General features: G+C 44.3%; 1 protein-coding gene and 1 non-coding gene across 2 annotated transcripts in view; both read right to left on the bottom strand.

Annotated features, from left to right (window-relative positions):
* The window catches only part of ophn1 (oligophrenin 1), a 190946-nt gene extending 181717 nt beyond the window's left edge, over positions 1 to 9229 (bottom strand). Inside the window, exon 1 of the mRNA XM_080187883.1 lies at positions 8694 to 9229. Coding sequence (XP_080044009.1) covers positions 8694 to 8847 — 154 coding nt within the window. The 5' untranslated portion in view covers positions 8848 to 9229. The remainder of the gene's footprint in view (positions 1 to 8693) is intronic.
* A 6392-nt stretch (positions 9230 to 15621) lies between these two features.
* LOC145342739 (U2 spliceosomal RNA) lies at positions 15622 to 15820 on the bottom strand. The gene has a single exon (XR_013886602.1). It is a non-coding gene; the product is annotated as a U2 spliceosomal RNA (small nuclear RNA).
* Positions 15821 to 17588: the final 1768 nt, after the last annotated feature.

Here is a 17588-nt window from a genome sequence, read left to right as displayed (position 1 = left end):
CTGGACTAACAATCCACAGATCCAGCGTAATGCTTTGGGGACCCGGCTTCAAATCCCACCATTACAGATGGTGAAATTTGAATTCAATAAAATATCTGGAATTCAAAGTCTACTGCCAATCCTGAAACCATTGGCAATGGTCGTAAAAACCCAGTTGGTTCATTAATGTCCTTTAGGAAAGGAAATCTGCTATCCTCAGCTGGTCTGGCCCACTTATGACTCCAGACCCACAGCAATATGGTTAACTCTCAAATGTTCTGAGATGGAGGGCATTTATGTTGGGCCCAGCCAGCAATGCCCACATCCCATATAAATGAATGAGAAGAATGAGGCACAATCTCATTAAAACATACAAGATTCTGAAGGACCCTAATAGGATGAACATTGCAAGATTGTTTCTACTGGGTCAGGGAATCTAAAACTCAGAGGCAGAGTCTCAGGGTAAGGAGCCAACCACTTTGGACTGAGACAGGAAGAAATTACTTCACTCAAGCAGTGGTGAATCTTCTCTCCAGAGGGGGTTGGGGATGCTCAATCAAGGCTGGGATGGACCAATTTTTGGTCTCTCAGGGAATCGAGCAAAATTAGGAGTGGGCAAGGAAGTGAATTTGAAACCAAGCTTAGCTATGATTGTACTAAATGGCAGATGAGGCTCAATCTGTCACGTGGTCTGCTCCTGCTTCTCATGTTCTGCAAATGAACAAAACTCCTTAAACATCTCTGATGGTTGGACATCATCATTAAAAAAACATTGTGGGAGAACAACTCAGACATGAATTTCACCTTCACTGGCAGAGCAGGAGTCACAGGAAGAGGACATTTTGAGAATACACTGATGAGTCATCCTTTTGCAGGGACTGACAGGCTAATCTTCAAAAAGGACATACAGCAAGTACAGAGGGCATTGCTCGCTAGCTGAAGGAGCAGATCTATTCTTGAGGCTATAAGGAGCCTAATTCTCCAAACTGTAAGGAAGGCAGGCAAGATAGCAAGGTTCTCTGCTCTCTGTGTATCCAAGAAGTTCACCAATGCAACAGCCAATTTGCGTACAAGATTCTGCAAGCAGCAAATGACGACTGGCCAGATGATCTAATTTTGACAGCTTTAGTTGTTGGATGACTTTGGCCTGAAATACTTCCCTTTGAAGTAATTGTTTACATCCAACTAAACTGTAAACAGGGCTTCAGTTCATGACCTTTCTTAGAAACATCACACGTAACAGTGTGGTGGATTGCACATTCAAGTCCATAGTGGGGCCAATCATAAAGTAAAAATTTATTTATTAGGTGTCACAAGTAGGCTTACATTAACATTGCAATGAAGTTACTATGAAAATCTCCGAGTCGGCATATACCGGTGCCTGTTTGGGAACGCTGAGGGGGAATTCAGCAGGATGTCTTTCGGACTGTGGGAGGAAACTCATGCAGACATGGCGAGAACGATGCAAACTTCTCACAGACAGTGACCCAAACCGGGAATCGAACTCGAGTTACTGGCGCGGTGAGGCAGCAGTGCTAATCACTGTCACGTGCCAGCACTTTAAGCAAGTCGACACTCAAATCTAGTGATGGGCAACCTCAGTTAGTGAGTGGGCCATGAGTAGCCCTCCTTCATCTCAGTGGGCCGCAAGATCGAAATCAGGCTGGTCACTAACCATGACCCCACGAACAAGATTAAATACATTTGATATGTGCTGAATATGTTCATAACTAGTTATAAAAAACACTTAACTATTCACATATTAATAGAACTACCAACGTCAAATGGTAAAAGCAAAAGAAATATCTACTCTTTGATTGATTCACAGTCAATGTTGTGAGCAATCAACATGCACCTCACTTCACTTGCCCTTGCTTTACGTCACTTTCGTAGGAAATAAACTACACCAACAGAAATCAGTAGAATGTAGTAACCCTGTGTGTAGCCAACAGTCAACAAAATGCATCATAGGCCGCATTCAGAACCCTGATGGGCCATAAGTGACTCACCCGGCTGAAGGTTTCCCAAATTCCCTTTCCAAGCCATTGAGGAAATTCTAACTTTAACAATTACATTAGTTTCACATGCCCTCAATGGATAGTTTCCCCAGATTGCTACAAAGTTGGGCATGTCATCTTTCAGGTGAACAAAATCCTATTTAATCGGTCTATTTTCATGTATGTGAAATGTGTCATATAGGGACATTTCAAAGAACAGCAGAGATTACTCCTGGCTCAGAGTTACAAGTACCACAATACTTAGAAAGCGCCATAATTTGGAATGATCCCTCTCCGTACAACATCTCACATGGAGAAGGTGGCTCTAACAATTTCAATTCCTTCATTGAATTCTTGACAAATTTTATGAAACGTTGTTTTTGAAATTAAACAGAAGCTAATCCCCAGGCTAAAATTGTACAGTGTGTGTGCGTATGTGTGTGCATGTAGGCACACACGAGAGAGAGAGAGAGATAGTGAGTTTTCAAAGTTTATTTATTAGTCTCACAAGTAGGTTTACAATGGAGTTACTGTGAAAATCCCCTAGTCGCCACACTCCGATGCCTGTTTGAATACACTAAGGGAGAATTTAACATGGCCAACGCACCTGGCCAGCACATCTTTCGGACTGTGGGAGGAAACCAGAGCACCTAGAGGAAACCCACGCAGACACAAGAGTGAGAGGTGGGTGGGCAAGCAGAGGAGAGGATGGGGATAAAGGTGTCACAAAATAACGTCCCCCATAAAAGGTTAATCCAGCTGATATGTCTGAGCTCAATCTGTACACGCAAGTACTCACTTCAAAAGTGAGTTACTACACACAGGTTTAAGGTGCTGGGAAGCAAGTACAGAGGAGATGTTAGGGGAAAGTTTTTCACTCAGAGGGTGGTGAGTGAGCGGAATTGGCTGCCATTGGTGGTGGTAGGGGCGAACTCGCTGGGGTCTTTTAAAAGACTTCTGGATGAGTATGTAGGATCTAATGGCATTGGAAGTTACAGATAGTTCTATGGCTTGGTAGGTATAGATGTGATCGGCGCAACTTGTGGGCCGAAGGGCCTGTTTGTGCTGTAGTGTTCTATGTTCTAAAGAAGAATCAATCTCAGAAAACAGGAAGTCGTTTAATATTGTGGTTAAAAAGGTTGGTAAAATGTTACAATCCAGTTATTCAGTCAGTCGAGATTTCAAAGGCAAACAAAAAGAAATTAATCTTTTAATTTAATTGACTGGGGAAGCCAAATAAATAACAACTTATATTTATTTGGCACCTTCAACATAAACAATAGTCCCAAGGACTTCACAAGAGTGCAAGAAAACTAAATTTGACCAAAAAGGATGATATTAGAGCAGACAGCTCGGTTAAAGAGGTTGGTTTTAAACATAAGAAATAGGAGCAGGAGTAGGCCATCTGGCCCTTCGAGCCTGCCCCGCCATTCAATAAGATCATGGCTGATCTGTCGTGGCTCAGTTCCACTTTCCCGCCCTCTCCCCATAACCCTTAATCCCCTCTCTTATCAAAAACCCATCAACCTGCTTCTTAAAAATATTTAGCGAGGCAGCCTCCACCACTTCAACGGGCAGAGAATTCCAGAGATTCACCACCCTTTGAGTGAAGAAGTTCCTCCTCAACTCCGTTCTGAACTGCCCCCCCTTTATCTTGAGGCTGTGCCCCCTAGTCCTACTGTCTTTTTTGAGCGGGAAGAGTCTTTCCACCTCTATCCTATCCATCCCATTCATCATCTTATACGTCTCAATGAGATCTCCCCTCATTCTTCTAAACTCTAACGAGTACAAGCCTAGTTTATTCAGCCTCTCCTCATAGCTCAACCCCCTCAACTCCGGTATCAGCCTAGTAAACCTCCTCTGCACTCCCTCCAAGGCCAAAATATCCTTGCGCAGGTGCAGCGCCCAAAACTGCACACAGTACTCCAGCTGCGGCCTCACCAATGCCCTATACAGCTGCAGCAAGACCTCCCTACTTTTATATTCAATCCCCCTCGCTATGAAGGCCAGCATCCCATTCGCCTTCCTGACCACCTGCTGCACCTGCAGGCTGGGTTTTTGCGACTCATGCACAAGGACCCCGAGGTCCCTCTGCACCGTCGCCTGCTGCAGTTTTTCGCCACGTAAGTAATAGTCCTTCCTACCATTCTTCCTACCAAAGTGGACCACCTCACACTTGCCAACATTAAATTCCATTTGCCATTTCCTGGCCCATTCACCCAGCCTATCTAGATCCTTCTGCAGACTCTCCACACCCTCCGCACAATTTGCCTTTCCCCCAAGCTTGGTGTCATCAGCAAATTTCGACACCCTACACTCGGTTCCCTCCTCCAGAATAGATTCAGAGAAGCTAATGGAGACAGCGCTAGAACTTAATGTCTAAGGTAGCTGAAGGTACAACCATTAAAACTGGGGGTACTCAGAGGTCCAAATTAGATGAGCACAAATATCTGTCTGTTGTCATGGTGGAAGAAATCGCAAATGTGCCTCATAACAAGCATACCAAAAATGTAGCAAAGCCAACAGTTCAGAGGCCATCAGCGTTTACAAAGACATCTCACAGGATGAGCATCTCCCACGAATAAGGTTAGCAGTTTTACACAGACCGGAAGAACACATCGTCCTGCTAATAGGAAACATGACAATTGCATCAGCCAGGGCAGGCATACATACCTTAATATTTTCAAACCACAGAAGATGAGGGAACAGACAGCCAATACAGGCAGAATCAAAGGGAACAATAGTATAATTGCTAATCTTTCATGGAAGCGGCCAGGCAGATTCCACGTAGCAGTCTGTAAGCCACGTTTTAGCTAGCAGACCAGAAGCAAGAGTGCAGAAATCTTTGTAGAGGCAGTTAAAACCCTATTTTCGCTGAACCAAGGGGAGACATTTCACAGAAAAACTCCCCAATCGTATACAGTATGGTAACTATAAGCTGGCCTTTATTTATAGACCTATTGAAGTGGGTGTTGTTTGGGACAAGGGAAGTCCTGAAAGTGTTCAGATCTCGTAAACATACTTTGGGATCAGAAAGAGGAATTGCTACAAAAACTGTTTGGGTCTGTTCGGTAGTTCCTATACATAATGGTCTTAAATCATTGTAGTCATGTTTGTGTATATGGGCGGGATTTTTTGGCCACACTCGCCCTATTCTGCCCCCCAATCCTCCCATGTGTCTTTTCTTCTTGTAATAAGTAGTCTTTGATAACTACGACTGGGCTGGTTACTGTTCTCATTGGGTCTTGCATGTGACTCCTCACACTGTGTCTGTAAACAAAAACTTATACACCACCAACGAAGCAATATTTGAGGCTGGGGGACCCTTGCAAATAACATCAGCCTGGTTCATGATAAGAGGGATGATGGGTGAATGGATCTTGGGGTGCACAAGAATATGGGCAGCAGAGATTGGATGACCTCTAGAGTGGGAGGGGGTGGCTTGCATTGAATGGGAGGTGGTAGTGTTTAGAAATATCAAGTCTAGAAGAAAGAAAGACCTGGATGAGAGTTTCCACTGTAGATGAGTTGGGGCACGACTAGAGTCAGGGCAATGTTACAGATGTAGAAATAGGCTGACCTAATGACAGATTTGTGATTGCCAACTCATCTCAAAAGTCAAACATTACACCAAGGGCGTGAGCAGACTTTTTGGCTAACATTTCTAATAAAGATCCAAGTGTGCGTATTTATGATTTCACTAAGAATTTTTTTAAATTCATTTGTGGGACATGGGTGTCGCTGGCTGGCCAACATTTATTGCCCATCCCCTAGTTGCCCTTGGAGAGCAGTTGAGAGTCAACCACATTGCTGTGGCTCTGCAGTCATATGTAGGCCAGACCAGGTAAGACAATAAATTTTCTTCCGTAAAGGACATTAGTGAATCAGATGGCTTTTTCTGACAATCAACAATGGTTTCATGGTCATCAGTAGATTCTTAATTCCAGATAATTTAATGAATTCAAATTCCACCATCTGCTGTGGTGGGATTTGAACCCAGTCCCCAGAACATTAGCTGAGTTTTGGATTAATAGTCTAGTGATAATACCATGAGGCCATTGTCCCAATACTGATGAAAGGAAAGTGAGATGTATAGTAATTTACGGTATAGAAAGTTGACTGGGGAAACTGGAATCGGTAACTGGGACATGGTATTTGTAATGGGGGCTAAAGACAATGCCTCCCTTCTGCCCAATAATGAATTTGTTTAAACTAAACCAGATTACTTTGCACCACAGTGCCTGCACTTAATATTTTACAGTTAAATTAACAAATTAAGTGCTAGTACATTACTTGACTGGGGAAAGAGAAGAAAACACTACCAAGCACAAAGTGGCTCTTGCCACTCAGAGGAAAAAAAGATGGAGAGAGAAAATTAACCAGAAAAATGGAATATTATATTTTACAAAATGGTACCTTAAATATTCCAGGCTTCCATACTTGTTTTAACAATGAATGCGAACCCTTAGTGGGCAGGCCCCACTAACTCCATCCCACCATCATAATGAGCAATACAACTTACCACAAAATGTTTCACTATATTACCACAACCTGCTGACCCAAGAGGCAAGTAACAAGCTGATGCCAAGAACTGGAAATGAGTAACTACATCAGAAGGCACCAATTCCAAGACACATGACCAGATGAGAGTGGTGAATCAAAGGACAGGTGTCAGTAACAGACAGTCAAGCAAGTGACAAAATACCGGAGACATGGCTGTGAATCAATTACTTATTTGAAACAAAACTATAAAAACTATATATGAACTGTTGTGTAACAAGTACGTACAGTTCCACACTGCTTTAAATTCCTTCTACCTACTTGTGATACTGATAAATAATCAAGTTTTAACTCGTTGAGTTCAGGTTGCCTTCCCTTGGAATAATCCAAAAAGTCCCACTCCCCCACTCTATCCCTGCATCCTGGAAGTTTATTTCCTTTGAATTCCCATCTAATTTCATTTTGGAAATTACTGATCATCTCTGCTCCCATTATACTTGCGAGCGGTGAGTTTCAGATCATTAACATTCACCGCATGGAAAATTCTTCCTCACATCCCTGCTGCAACACTTACTCAAAACATTATACCTGTGTTACTTAGTCTTTCTACCATAACCTAATCATAAAATCCCTATAGTGCAGAAGGGAGCCATTTGGCCCATTGAATCTGCACCGACCACAATCCAAGCCAGGCCCCGATCTGCAACCCCACATATTTACCCTAATTCCCTGACATGAAGGGGCAATTGTAACATGGCCAATCAACCTGAGCACACATGTTTCTCCCACAGTCCAGAGATGTGTGGGAGGAAACCAGAGCACCTGGAGGAAACCCATGCAGACACAGGGAGAATATACAAACTCCACACAGACAGTGACCCGAGGCCAGAATTGAACCTGGATCCCCAGCACTGTGAGGCAGCAGCATTAACCATGGGCCACCGTGCCACCAGGGAACAGAAATGGGAATAGTATTTCCTTGTTCACCTTATCCAAGCCTGTCATAACTTGTACACCTCAAACTCAATACATACTTACATCACTACACATGGGAGCTGACTTGTTCTGTGTGTTAAGTGACTTCTTACGGAATTCCATTTGTTATTTTATAGGGATTAGGATTTCCAGTAGGAATGTTATTAAACAGAATTGAAAGATTGATTCCTCAAACTAATTCACAAAATTAGCCACAGGGTATCAATTTTAAAATTCTCAGCCCTGTGTTGCAATTCTTCCACAGTCTCACCTCATTCTCTGGAGCCTCCACCAACCATATAACCCTGCCAAAATGCAGGGGAACTCCAACTCTGACTTCCCCTCTGCCCACATCCACTCAGCCCCATTGTGGGCAGCACTGCTGCCTCACAGCATCAGGGGCCTGGGTCCAGTTCCCAGCCTGGGTCACTGTCTGTATGGAGTTTACATGTTCCCCCCGTGTCTGCGTGGGTTTCCTCCAGGTGCTCCAGTTTCCTCCCACAATCTGACAGACGTGCTGGTTAGGTGCATTGACCCAAACAGGCACCAGAATGAGGCATTTCAGAGCAACTTCATTGCAACGTTAATGTAAGCCTCACTTGTGACTAGTGAATAAATAAACGATGTTGGCCTTGCCCTCAGCCACCTAAACTCTGGAATTCCCTCCTTACATCTGGGGTGTTATCTTACCACGTTAAAAGGCGCTATATGAATGTCGTTATACAAGTTGTTGTTGTCGTCAAGTGGTAATAAACCAAGATTGCACCAACTGATTTAAGGGGAGAAAATGGTCAGGAGTTGCCCTCGAACATACCCACAGGCTAGCTTGGCACCCTGATGCCCGGGGGGTAGTCTGCTCGGCCTATTGGTTTAGTGAACAGCTCTCTTTCGTTCCAAAACGTCAAGGTCTCTGCTCCATCCCATCTGCACATTCTCTGCATTGGAGCAAGAGAGAGAGCCCTGCAAACGGGCTGGCGTTACCTTAGCCCTAACACCAGCCCTGCTCCTCAAACACAAAATGAAAACGAGTTTGCAAAAAACACACACACACGGCAGCGGATATTACATCCTGCTGAGTGCTGCAGTTCCACTCCAATACAATTCTCCACATTCAGCAAGCCAGAAGCCCCATTTCACCCCTACAGCTTTCGTTGTCTGCCCCCCCCGCCTGCTCTCTAAATAAAATCATCCCCTCCGCTCTTCCTCCCTCTAAGGATACGTCTGTCATATAAAAACACTCACTTCTAATGGCACTGATGAGCGAGGTCCCGTCTTTGATTACTTCCTTGATGAATTTGTTGGTTCTCTCCAGCTCCTGTTCGTAAGATTTCAGCCGCTCCCTGAAATCGGGGCTGTCTAGCGAGCAGTCACTGAATTCCAGCGGAGGGTGGCCCATGATGGATTCGCGAAGGTTTCAGATTTTTCTCCCCCTTTGCTTTCTCGCAGCCGCCTCGGCTTTGCCCTGCCCACCAGTCTGACGCTCCGTCCTGCCCACTCCAGCTGCAATGATCAATTAACAGCTCAATTTCTCTCTTGTCACAGACAGCGGATCAGCTGTTTAGCGGCGGATGCTACAATAGTTGCGGTTTGGGTTGTTACTAAGTATTGCCAAATGTATCTTTTTCTTTCCCTCCGTCTCTGCAGCAGTTTCCCTCTTCCTCTGGGCGTCTGCGCTACGAATGCAGCAGAAAATTACATGCTCCTTACATCTCGCTCCCTTCTACAACCCTCCCTCTTTCTCTGTCTCAAGCATCACTGAGACAAACCTCACCTCCTTTCAGGGGGCACCCTTCCCCGTCCGTCACAGCAAGAGGGAGGAGCAGAGAAAGGAAAGGGAGGAGAGAGAAGGAAAGGCTGGAGGTTTTGACACTCAACGCCAGCTTGACAATGCTTTTTGCAAAGCTCTAAACGGACTCGGATTGTTCCCTAATTTAGTGCGAGCTGGTCGAGAAACAACCCCCTCCCCCAGCGAATGCATGTGTGCGAGGCCGTCTAACGCTCTTTGTGATCAGATAACCTGATCTTCGGCTTTATTCACTGTTTGTGGTCCCCCAAAAACTGAATGAGCCAGTATGTGGGCTATTCTTTAATTAAACATTAATTTAACAGCCACCTAAACGCAACGAGTGCAAAAGGGGAGAACTATTCTGAGTTCACAGCAAGGGAGAGATCATTCTGAAGATGTTGACCTTGTAGGGTTTTGTCAGAAGGTCTCTTGACGAAAAATGATTGGGAGGTTTCATTGTTTGGAAGCTTAAAATTATGAGGTGTGTGGTTGTAAAGATCAATGTTAACATTATTCCCCCAGTTCACAGGTCCTGTGGATACAGATGCAGCCCATACAGAACCCCAGTGGGTCAAACTTCCCAAATTAGAAATGCATCCAAAAAAAATGGAAGTTTCATAAAAGACAGCTCTCTCCAATTTTCCCCTCCTTTTCAGTACAAGGCTGGGGTACAGCTCCAGGGTGACACAGTGGTTAGCACTACTGCCTCACAGCGCCAAGGATCCAGGTTTGATTTCCAGCTTGAGTCACTGTGTGGAGTTTGCACATTCTCCCTGTATCTGTGTGGGTTTCCTCCAGGTGCTCTGGTTTTCTCCCACAGTCTAAAAGACATGATGGTTAGGTGCATTGGCCGTGCTAATTTCTCCTTCAGTGTACCCAAACAGGTGCCGGAGCGTGGCAGCTAGGGGATTTGCCCAGTAACTTCATTGCAGTGAAGTAAGCCTATTTGTGACATCAATAAATAAACTTTAACTTAGCTCCATAGGCACCACCACTCTCTGGTACTTTGGCCAAGTGCCTCGGTAATTGGGAATATACCTAGCAATTTATCATAATAATCTTAGCTTTGCTCCATGTTCCTTCCCCACCGTGGCGATACAGCCAGCCCATTCTGCATTGTACATCATCGAATCCCTACAATGCAGAAGAAGGCCGTTCGGCCCATCGAGTTGCGCCGACTCTTATCCAGATTTACCCTGTAACCCCATGTATTTACCCAGCTAATCTATATATCTTGGGATACTAAGGAGCAATTGAACATGGCCAATCAAATTAACCTGCACATGTTTGGACTGTAGAAGGGAACCGGAGCACCTGGAGGAAACTCATGGAGACACAGGGAGAGTGTGCGAATACCTCACTCAATGCCTGGTCCCTGGCATTGTAAGGCAGCAGTGCTACCACACAAGTCTCTTGGCTCCTACTAGGCCCACCTCCACCTGCCACTTATCTACTTAAGCTAGACCATGTAGTATCCTCTGCTGACCACTCTGCCTTGTGGGATAAGGCCAGCCCTGCTCAATAACTGTGACTTTGCCCAACACCCGAAAAGTCTCCACAGACTACTAATGTCAAGTCCACAGATGTCAGCTTGAGAACCACTTATGTATGAAAACAGGACGGAGTTCTAGGATTTTGACCCAGCTATGGTGAAAGCAAAACAGTCCCAAGTCAGGATGGTTGCGGCTTGGAGGAGAAGGAAGGTGCAGGTGGTGATGTCCCTATGCACCTGCTGCCCTTGTCCTACAAGGTGGTCACAGGTGTGGCAAGTGTGGTCAAAGAAGCTTTGGTGAGTTGCTGCAATCATTGTTATTTGACATCCATACACTCTTTAGAGCATTGTAGTCAGGAGCGTTTCCTTGCTCTTCCTTTCTAGCACTTGGGACTAATTCAAATGAGTACTCTACTTGCAGCTCCAGCTAGTTTCAGCTCACAACATGAACCAGAACTTTCTGGGAAAAATATTCCATAATACTTAATGTCAGCAGCTATTATCTGTAAAACCAAATCCCTATAATAACTTGCAAAGATAAAAATTCTTTTTACTCTCTGCTGGAACTTTAAAGCCGTATTCTTGTACTTTTAATACATCGTCGTAGATTCACTTTATCGTGCTAAGAACAGTGTCCAGCTGTACAGATTAAACATGACTAATTATAGAATGGTAAGATCTTCACCACTAAAGGAAACCACTTGTCCATCATTTGTCTGCTATGCCAAACTTTGACAACATTTTGACATGAGTGACGACATTTCAATGTTTTTTTTTCACTCAAGGGGCTGATGAAAAAATTTGAGAAAGATGAGGTTTGACAGAACATTAAAGGTGAATTTCAAAGCAAAGTTGAGATATGAAGAAAAGGAGCAACTTGCTGAGCAAAAGAAAACCAGTGTCAAAGCAATAAATTGATAATTTAAAAAAAATTAGTAACTAATGAAGATTAGAGGGGTATGTGTGAGAGTCCAGCTCACTCCCTCAGCCACATGCACACTCACTGGTGAGCCTATCGGCAGAAAATGTGGGAGGGATATGCCAATAGAGAGGTATGGCAGGTCAGATTGTGGCTCACAAGCTATATGTTGGATAAACTTGTGTGTTATACAGATTAATTATCCCATTGCCTTGCTTTCCCCTACACCTTTTAAAATCTCTGAGTGTTTGCCTAATTCCCTCTTAAATGTAATGACTGACATTTCAATAGCCATGTGTGGTAATGCAATCATATTCTAATAAGCACATGCACAAAAATATTTAGAGCCTCCCCTTTTAAGCTAATAATCCGATAAATGCAAAGAGCTCATAGATTTCTGTCAGTGAGATTGAGACCATCCTTTGACCTCACTATGCTGTTTCCTCACCTCTCCAAGTCCACCAAATCAAACCTGAACAAAGTCTCCACTGTCCTAACCCTGAACCCATACCTTTCTCCAGCTTCTCTCCCATCTTCCCTCATTCCCTCACTCAGCCCAGCTCTTCAGACATGCACCTCCTGCTCTCTCAAACTCACTCATTAAGACTGTGATCACCTAGAATCTATAGAATCCCTACAGTGCAGAAGGAGGCCATTTGGTCTATCAAGTCTGCACCAACTCTATGAAAGAGCATCTTTGATTTGATTTCATTTATTATTGTCACATGTATTAACATAGAGTGAAAAGTATTGTTTTTTTGAGCGCTATACAGACAAAACATACTGTTCATAGAGAAGGAAATGAGAAGAGTGCAGAATGTAGTGTTATAGTCATAGCTAGGGTGTAGAGAAAGATCAAATTAATGCAAGGTAAGTCCATTCAAAAGTCTGATGGCAGCAGGGAAGAAGCTGTTCTTCAGTTGGTTGGTACGTGACCTCAGACTTTTGTATCTTTTTCCAGAAGGAAACAGGTAGAAGACAGAATGTCCGGGGTGCATGGTGTCCTTAATTCTACTGGTTGCTTTGCTGAGGCAATGGGAAGAGTAGACAGAGTCAATGGATGGGAGGCTGGTTTGCGTGATGGATTAGGCTACATTCGCGACCTTTTGTAGTTCCTTGCAGTCTTGGGCAGAGCAGGAGACATACCAAGCTGTGATACAACCAGAAAGAATGCTTTCTATGGTGCATCTGTAAAAGTTGGTGAGAGTGACAGCTGACATGGCAAATTTCCTTAGTCTTCTAAGAAAGTAGATGCATTGGTGGCCTTCCTTAACTGTAGTGTCAGCATGGGGGGACCAGGACAGGATGTTAGTGATCTGGATACCTAAAAATGTGAAGATTTCAACCCTTTCTACTTCATCCCCATTGATGTAAATAAGGGCATGTTCTCCTTTATGCCTCCTGAAGTTGATGACAATCTCTTGCATTTTGTTGACATTGAGGGAAAGATTATTGTTGCCGCACCAGTTCATCAGATTCTCTGTACTCTGTCTTATTATTGTTTGAGATCCAACCCACTATGGTAGTGTCATCAGCAAACTTGAAAATTAAATTGGAAAGGAATTTGGCCACATAGTCATCGGTGTATAAGGAGTATAGTAGGGGGCTGAGAACACAGCCTTGTGGGGCATCGGTGTTGAGGATTATGGTTGAGGAGGGGTTGTTGCCTATCCTTATTGATTGTGGTCCGTGAGCTAAGAAGTTCAGAATCCAGTCACAGACGGAGGTACCGAGGCCCAGGCTACAGAGTTTAGAGATGAGTTTTGTTAGAACAATAGTGTTGAAGGCTGAGCTTTAGTCAGTAAATAGGAGTCTGACATAAGTGTCTTTGTTATCTAGGTGTTCCAGGATTGAGTGCAGAGCCAGGGAAATGGCGTCTGCTGTGGACCTGTTGCGGCAGTAGGCAAACTGTTGTGGATCCAGGTAGTCTGGGAGGCTGGGATTGATTTGTGCCAGGACTAAGCTTTTGAAGCACTTACCCACCCTCTGTCCTATCCCCATAATCCTGCATATTGAGCATAGCCAATCCACCTAACCCACACATCATTGGACTGTGGGAGGAAACTGGAGCATCCAGAAGAAACCCTCGCAGACATGGGGAGAATGTGCAAAATCCACACAGTCACCCAAGGCCAGAATTGGACCTGGGTGCTTGGCACTTTTTGTTTTGCAAAAATATACTTCATTTATAAAATATCTGCAGGAATATTACAAACATTTCAAAATGGCCATCACACAAAACGCGATAATATTTAGATTCTATACATACAAGTTACACAAATAGATGCTTCAATACAGTCAAAGAAGCATTACAGACATTTTTAAATGGTCCTTACAAATGGTGCAAAGGTATTTAAAGGTAGTCTACATAGGACAAGTTGCATTCCAAGGTGCTTCAGTGCAACTGGGATACATGTAATATTCACTGTATGCTTTCAGTGAGTCATTCAGCCCATGAGGGTTCTCCTCCCCTCAGTTCATAGCGGTTTAAAAGTCTTAGACAGCAAATTTCCCCACTGCGCCTCCACAGCAGCTGCCCCAAGCTTTAGTGCATCCCTCAGCACATAGACCTGGGCTTTGCAATATGCCAGTTTGCAACAGTCTGTGGGGCAGCAGTGCTAACCACTGTGTACCTGACTTCTCTTTAGGCATTGTAAATACTTCCCTCTTCTCAGTTATAGTCACCCATTGCTTCAAAATTGCCATCATCAATACCATCCCCCCATCAAAAAAACATTCCATCTGCTATCCTTGTAAATTTCCACTGCAATTTCAACCTCCCTTTCTTTTCCCAAGTCCTTTGCAGTGTTGTTAACTCTTAAATCTATAGAAATCTTTCTCACAAATCCCTGTTTGAACCTCTCAAAACAGGTGCCTGACCATCTCACAGCACTGAAATGACCCTAACAAAGGAAACACATCGGGGGAGTGGGTGAGGCGGGGGAGGGAGCAGACCATGCAAAGGTTCATTGACCCCAGGTACTGCACTGGAGTGTCACCCTTGATTTTGGTGCTCAATTCCTGTAGTGGGACTTCATCTCAGAACCTTTTGACTCAGCAAACAAAGTACTACCAACAGAGCTTGCCCACTTGTGTGGATGAAAAAAACCCGCAAAACTATTTTGTAAGAGCAGAGGAGTTTTATCGTCATCTCAGCCAATATTATTCCTTAACCAGCATCACTGAAATGTATTATCCCATTGCTGTCTGTGGGATCTTGCTGTGTGTGTACATTGATTGCTGTGTTTCCTACATTACAATAATGAACACATGAAAAATACTTTGTCTGGGTGGTGCAGGATGCATCCATCTCCTGCTGAAATCAAGATTTATCATAGATTCCCGACAGGGCAGAAGGAGGCTATTCGGTCCATCAAGTCTGCACCGACCACAACCCCGCCCAGGCCCTATCCCCATGCATTTACCCTAGCTAGTCCCCCTGACACTAAGCATAGCCAATCCACCTAACCAACACATCTTTGGACTTACTGTACTGTTCAAGACAAATGTCTTGTTTCTCATGACTTCATATTTAGAAATTCTCTCCCCACCCAACCTTTGTTTTTCCTTCCTTTCACCATTTATAAACCTCTGCTCATTATTGCACAATTGTTCTTTGCTTCTCTCTCTCTCTTCAATTTTGGCACTATCGGTCCAATGGGGCTTGACTCCTCACTTCTGAAAAAGGAATCTGATCCACAGTAACATCTTCATTGTTCAATCCTCTTCCGTTTCTACTTATTCTTCATCCTATTTGTCCATTCTTCACTCTGATAAATTTTAAATTAATTCAGTTGGGCCTCTGCTTCTGTTAATGACATGTCCAAAATAAGCCAGATAGCAGAGTATTAGGAGTTTTTTTTGCAGATTTTGTTTTTATTCCAATTCAGTCAAGTCCAATTCAGAGTCTCAACAAGTTGGGACATTCCCGATCCAAGCTGACCAGACAGGGCTCTCACCTCCTGTCTTGAGCTTGATCTACATGATCCAAGCTGATTGGAGTAGGCATAACTCCACCTCCAAGGCTTGAACTTATTTGCATCTTAGCCAAAAAGCCCGGATGCTGCTTTTAAAAATTGCTTCAAATGGAGCTAAAGTGTAACCTAATGACTTCAACCAAGCACAGCATGTCAATACTATACTTGATCTTAGCCAAAAGGCCGAGAAGCGATACCACACAGCAGTTTAAGATGATAATAGGGGGCAGCACACTGGCACAGTGGTTAGCACTGCAGCCTCACAGTGCCAGGGACCCAGGTTCAATTCTGGCCTGTGTGGAGTTGCACATTCTCCCCATGTCTACGTGGGTTTCCTCTGGATGCTCCGGTTTCCTCCCTCAGTCCAAAGATGTGTGAGTTAGGTGGATTGGCCATGCTAAATTGATCCTAGTGTCAGGGGGATTAGCAGGGCAATTATGTGTGTTACGGGGATAGACGTGGGTGGGATTGTGGTTGGTGCAGACTCGATGGGCCGAATGGCCCCCTTCTGCACTGTAGGGGTTCTATTCTATGGATAATTTATCACAAATAGCTTTGTCCGCTATGCTTCAGGTTAATTTTTTCAAAATTCATTTATGGAATGTGGGCATTGCTGGCTAGGCCAGTATTTATTGCTCATTACTATTTGCTCTTCAGAAGGTGGTGGTGAACCGCCTTCTTCAACCATTGCGCTACCTGAGGTGTAGATACATCCACAGTGCTGTTGGTGAATTGAAGGATTTTAAGCAACAGTGAAGAAACGGTGATATATTTTCGAGCCAGGTGGTGAGTGACTTAGTGGGGAAGCTCCAGGTGGTGACGTTTCCAGGTATCTGCTGCTCTTGCCCTTCTAGATGGTAGTGGTCATGGATTTGGAAGGTACCGTCTAAGGAACCTTAGTGAGTTCCTGCAATGCATTTTGTAGATGGTACACACTGCTGCCACTGTTTGTTAGTGGTGGAGGGAGTGAATGTTTGTGGATAGGTTCGCAATCAAGCCGGCTGCTCCATCCTGGGTAGTGTCAAGTTTTTTGGCTGTTGTTAGAGCAGAGTATATCATCAAACTCCTGATTTGTGCCTTGTAGATGGTGGACAGGCTTTGAGGAGTCAGGAAATGAGTTACTTGCTACAACATTTCTGGCCTTTGACTTGCTCTGGTAGCCATAGTAGTTGTATGGTAAGTCCAGTTCAGTTTCTGGTCAATGGTAACTTCCAGGATGTTAACAGTGGGGGATTCTGCAATGGTAATGCCACTGAATGTCAAGTGGCAATGGTTAGATTCTCTTTCATTGGAGATGGTCATTGCCTGGCACTTGTGTGGCATGAATGTTCCTTCCACTTGTCAGCACAAGCTTGCGCAATTCCTCAATCTTAACCATAAGATAAGACCAGGCCAGCACAGTGGCACAGTGATTAGCAGTGCTGCCTCACAGCGCCACAGAGCCACATTCAATTCCTGACTCAAGTCACTGTCTGTGCAGAGTCTGCATGTTCTCCCCATGTCTGTGTGGGTTTCTTCCGGATGCTCTGGTTTCCTCCCACAGTCTGAAAGACGTGCTGATTAAGTGCATTGGCCATGCTAAATTCTCCCTCAGTGTAAGAACATAAGAACATAAGAAATAGGAGCAGGAGTAGGCCATCCAGCCCTTCGAGCCTGCCCCGCCATTCAATAAGATCATGGCTGATCTGTCGCTGCTCAGTTCCACTTTCCCGCCCTCTCCCCATAACCCTTAATCCCCTCTCCTATCAAAAACCCATCAACCCGCGTCTTAAAAATATTTAGCGAGGCAGCCTCCACCACTTCAACGGGCAGAGAATTCCAGAGATTCACCACCCTTTGAGTGAAGAAGTTCCTCCTCAACTCCGTTCTAAACCGCCCCCCTTTTATCTTGAGGCTGTGCCCCCTAGTCCTATTGTCTTTTTTGAGCGGGAAGAGTCTTTCCACCTCTATCCTATCCATCCCA

Source organism: Carcharhinus amblyrhynchos, chromosome 4 (genome assembly GCF_965287045.1).
Source record: "Carcharhinus amblyrhynchos chromosome 4, sCarAmb.v2.hapA, whole genome shotgun sequence".
Classification (NCBI taxonomy): domain Eukaryota; kingdom Metazoa; phylum Chordata; class Chondrichthyes; order Carcharhiniformes; family Carcharhinidae; genus Carcharhinus; species Carcharhinus amblyrhynchos.
Note: the sequence above shows the minus strand (reverse complement) of the source record. Positions and strands in the feature narration are given on the sequence as shown.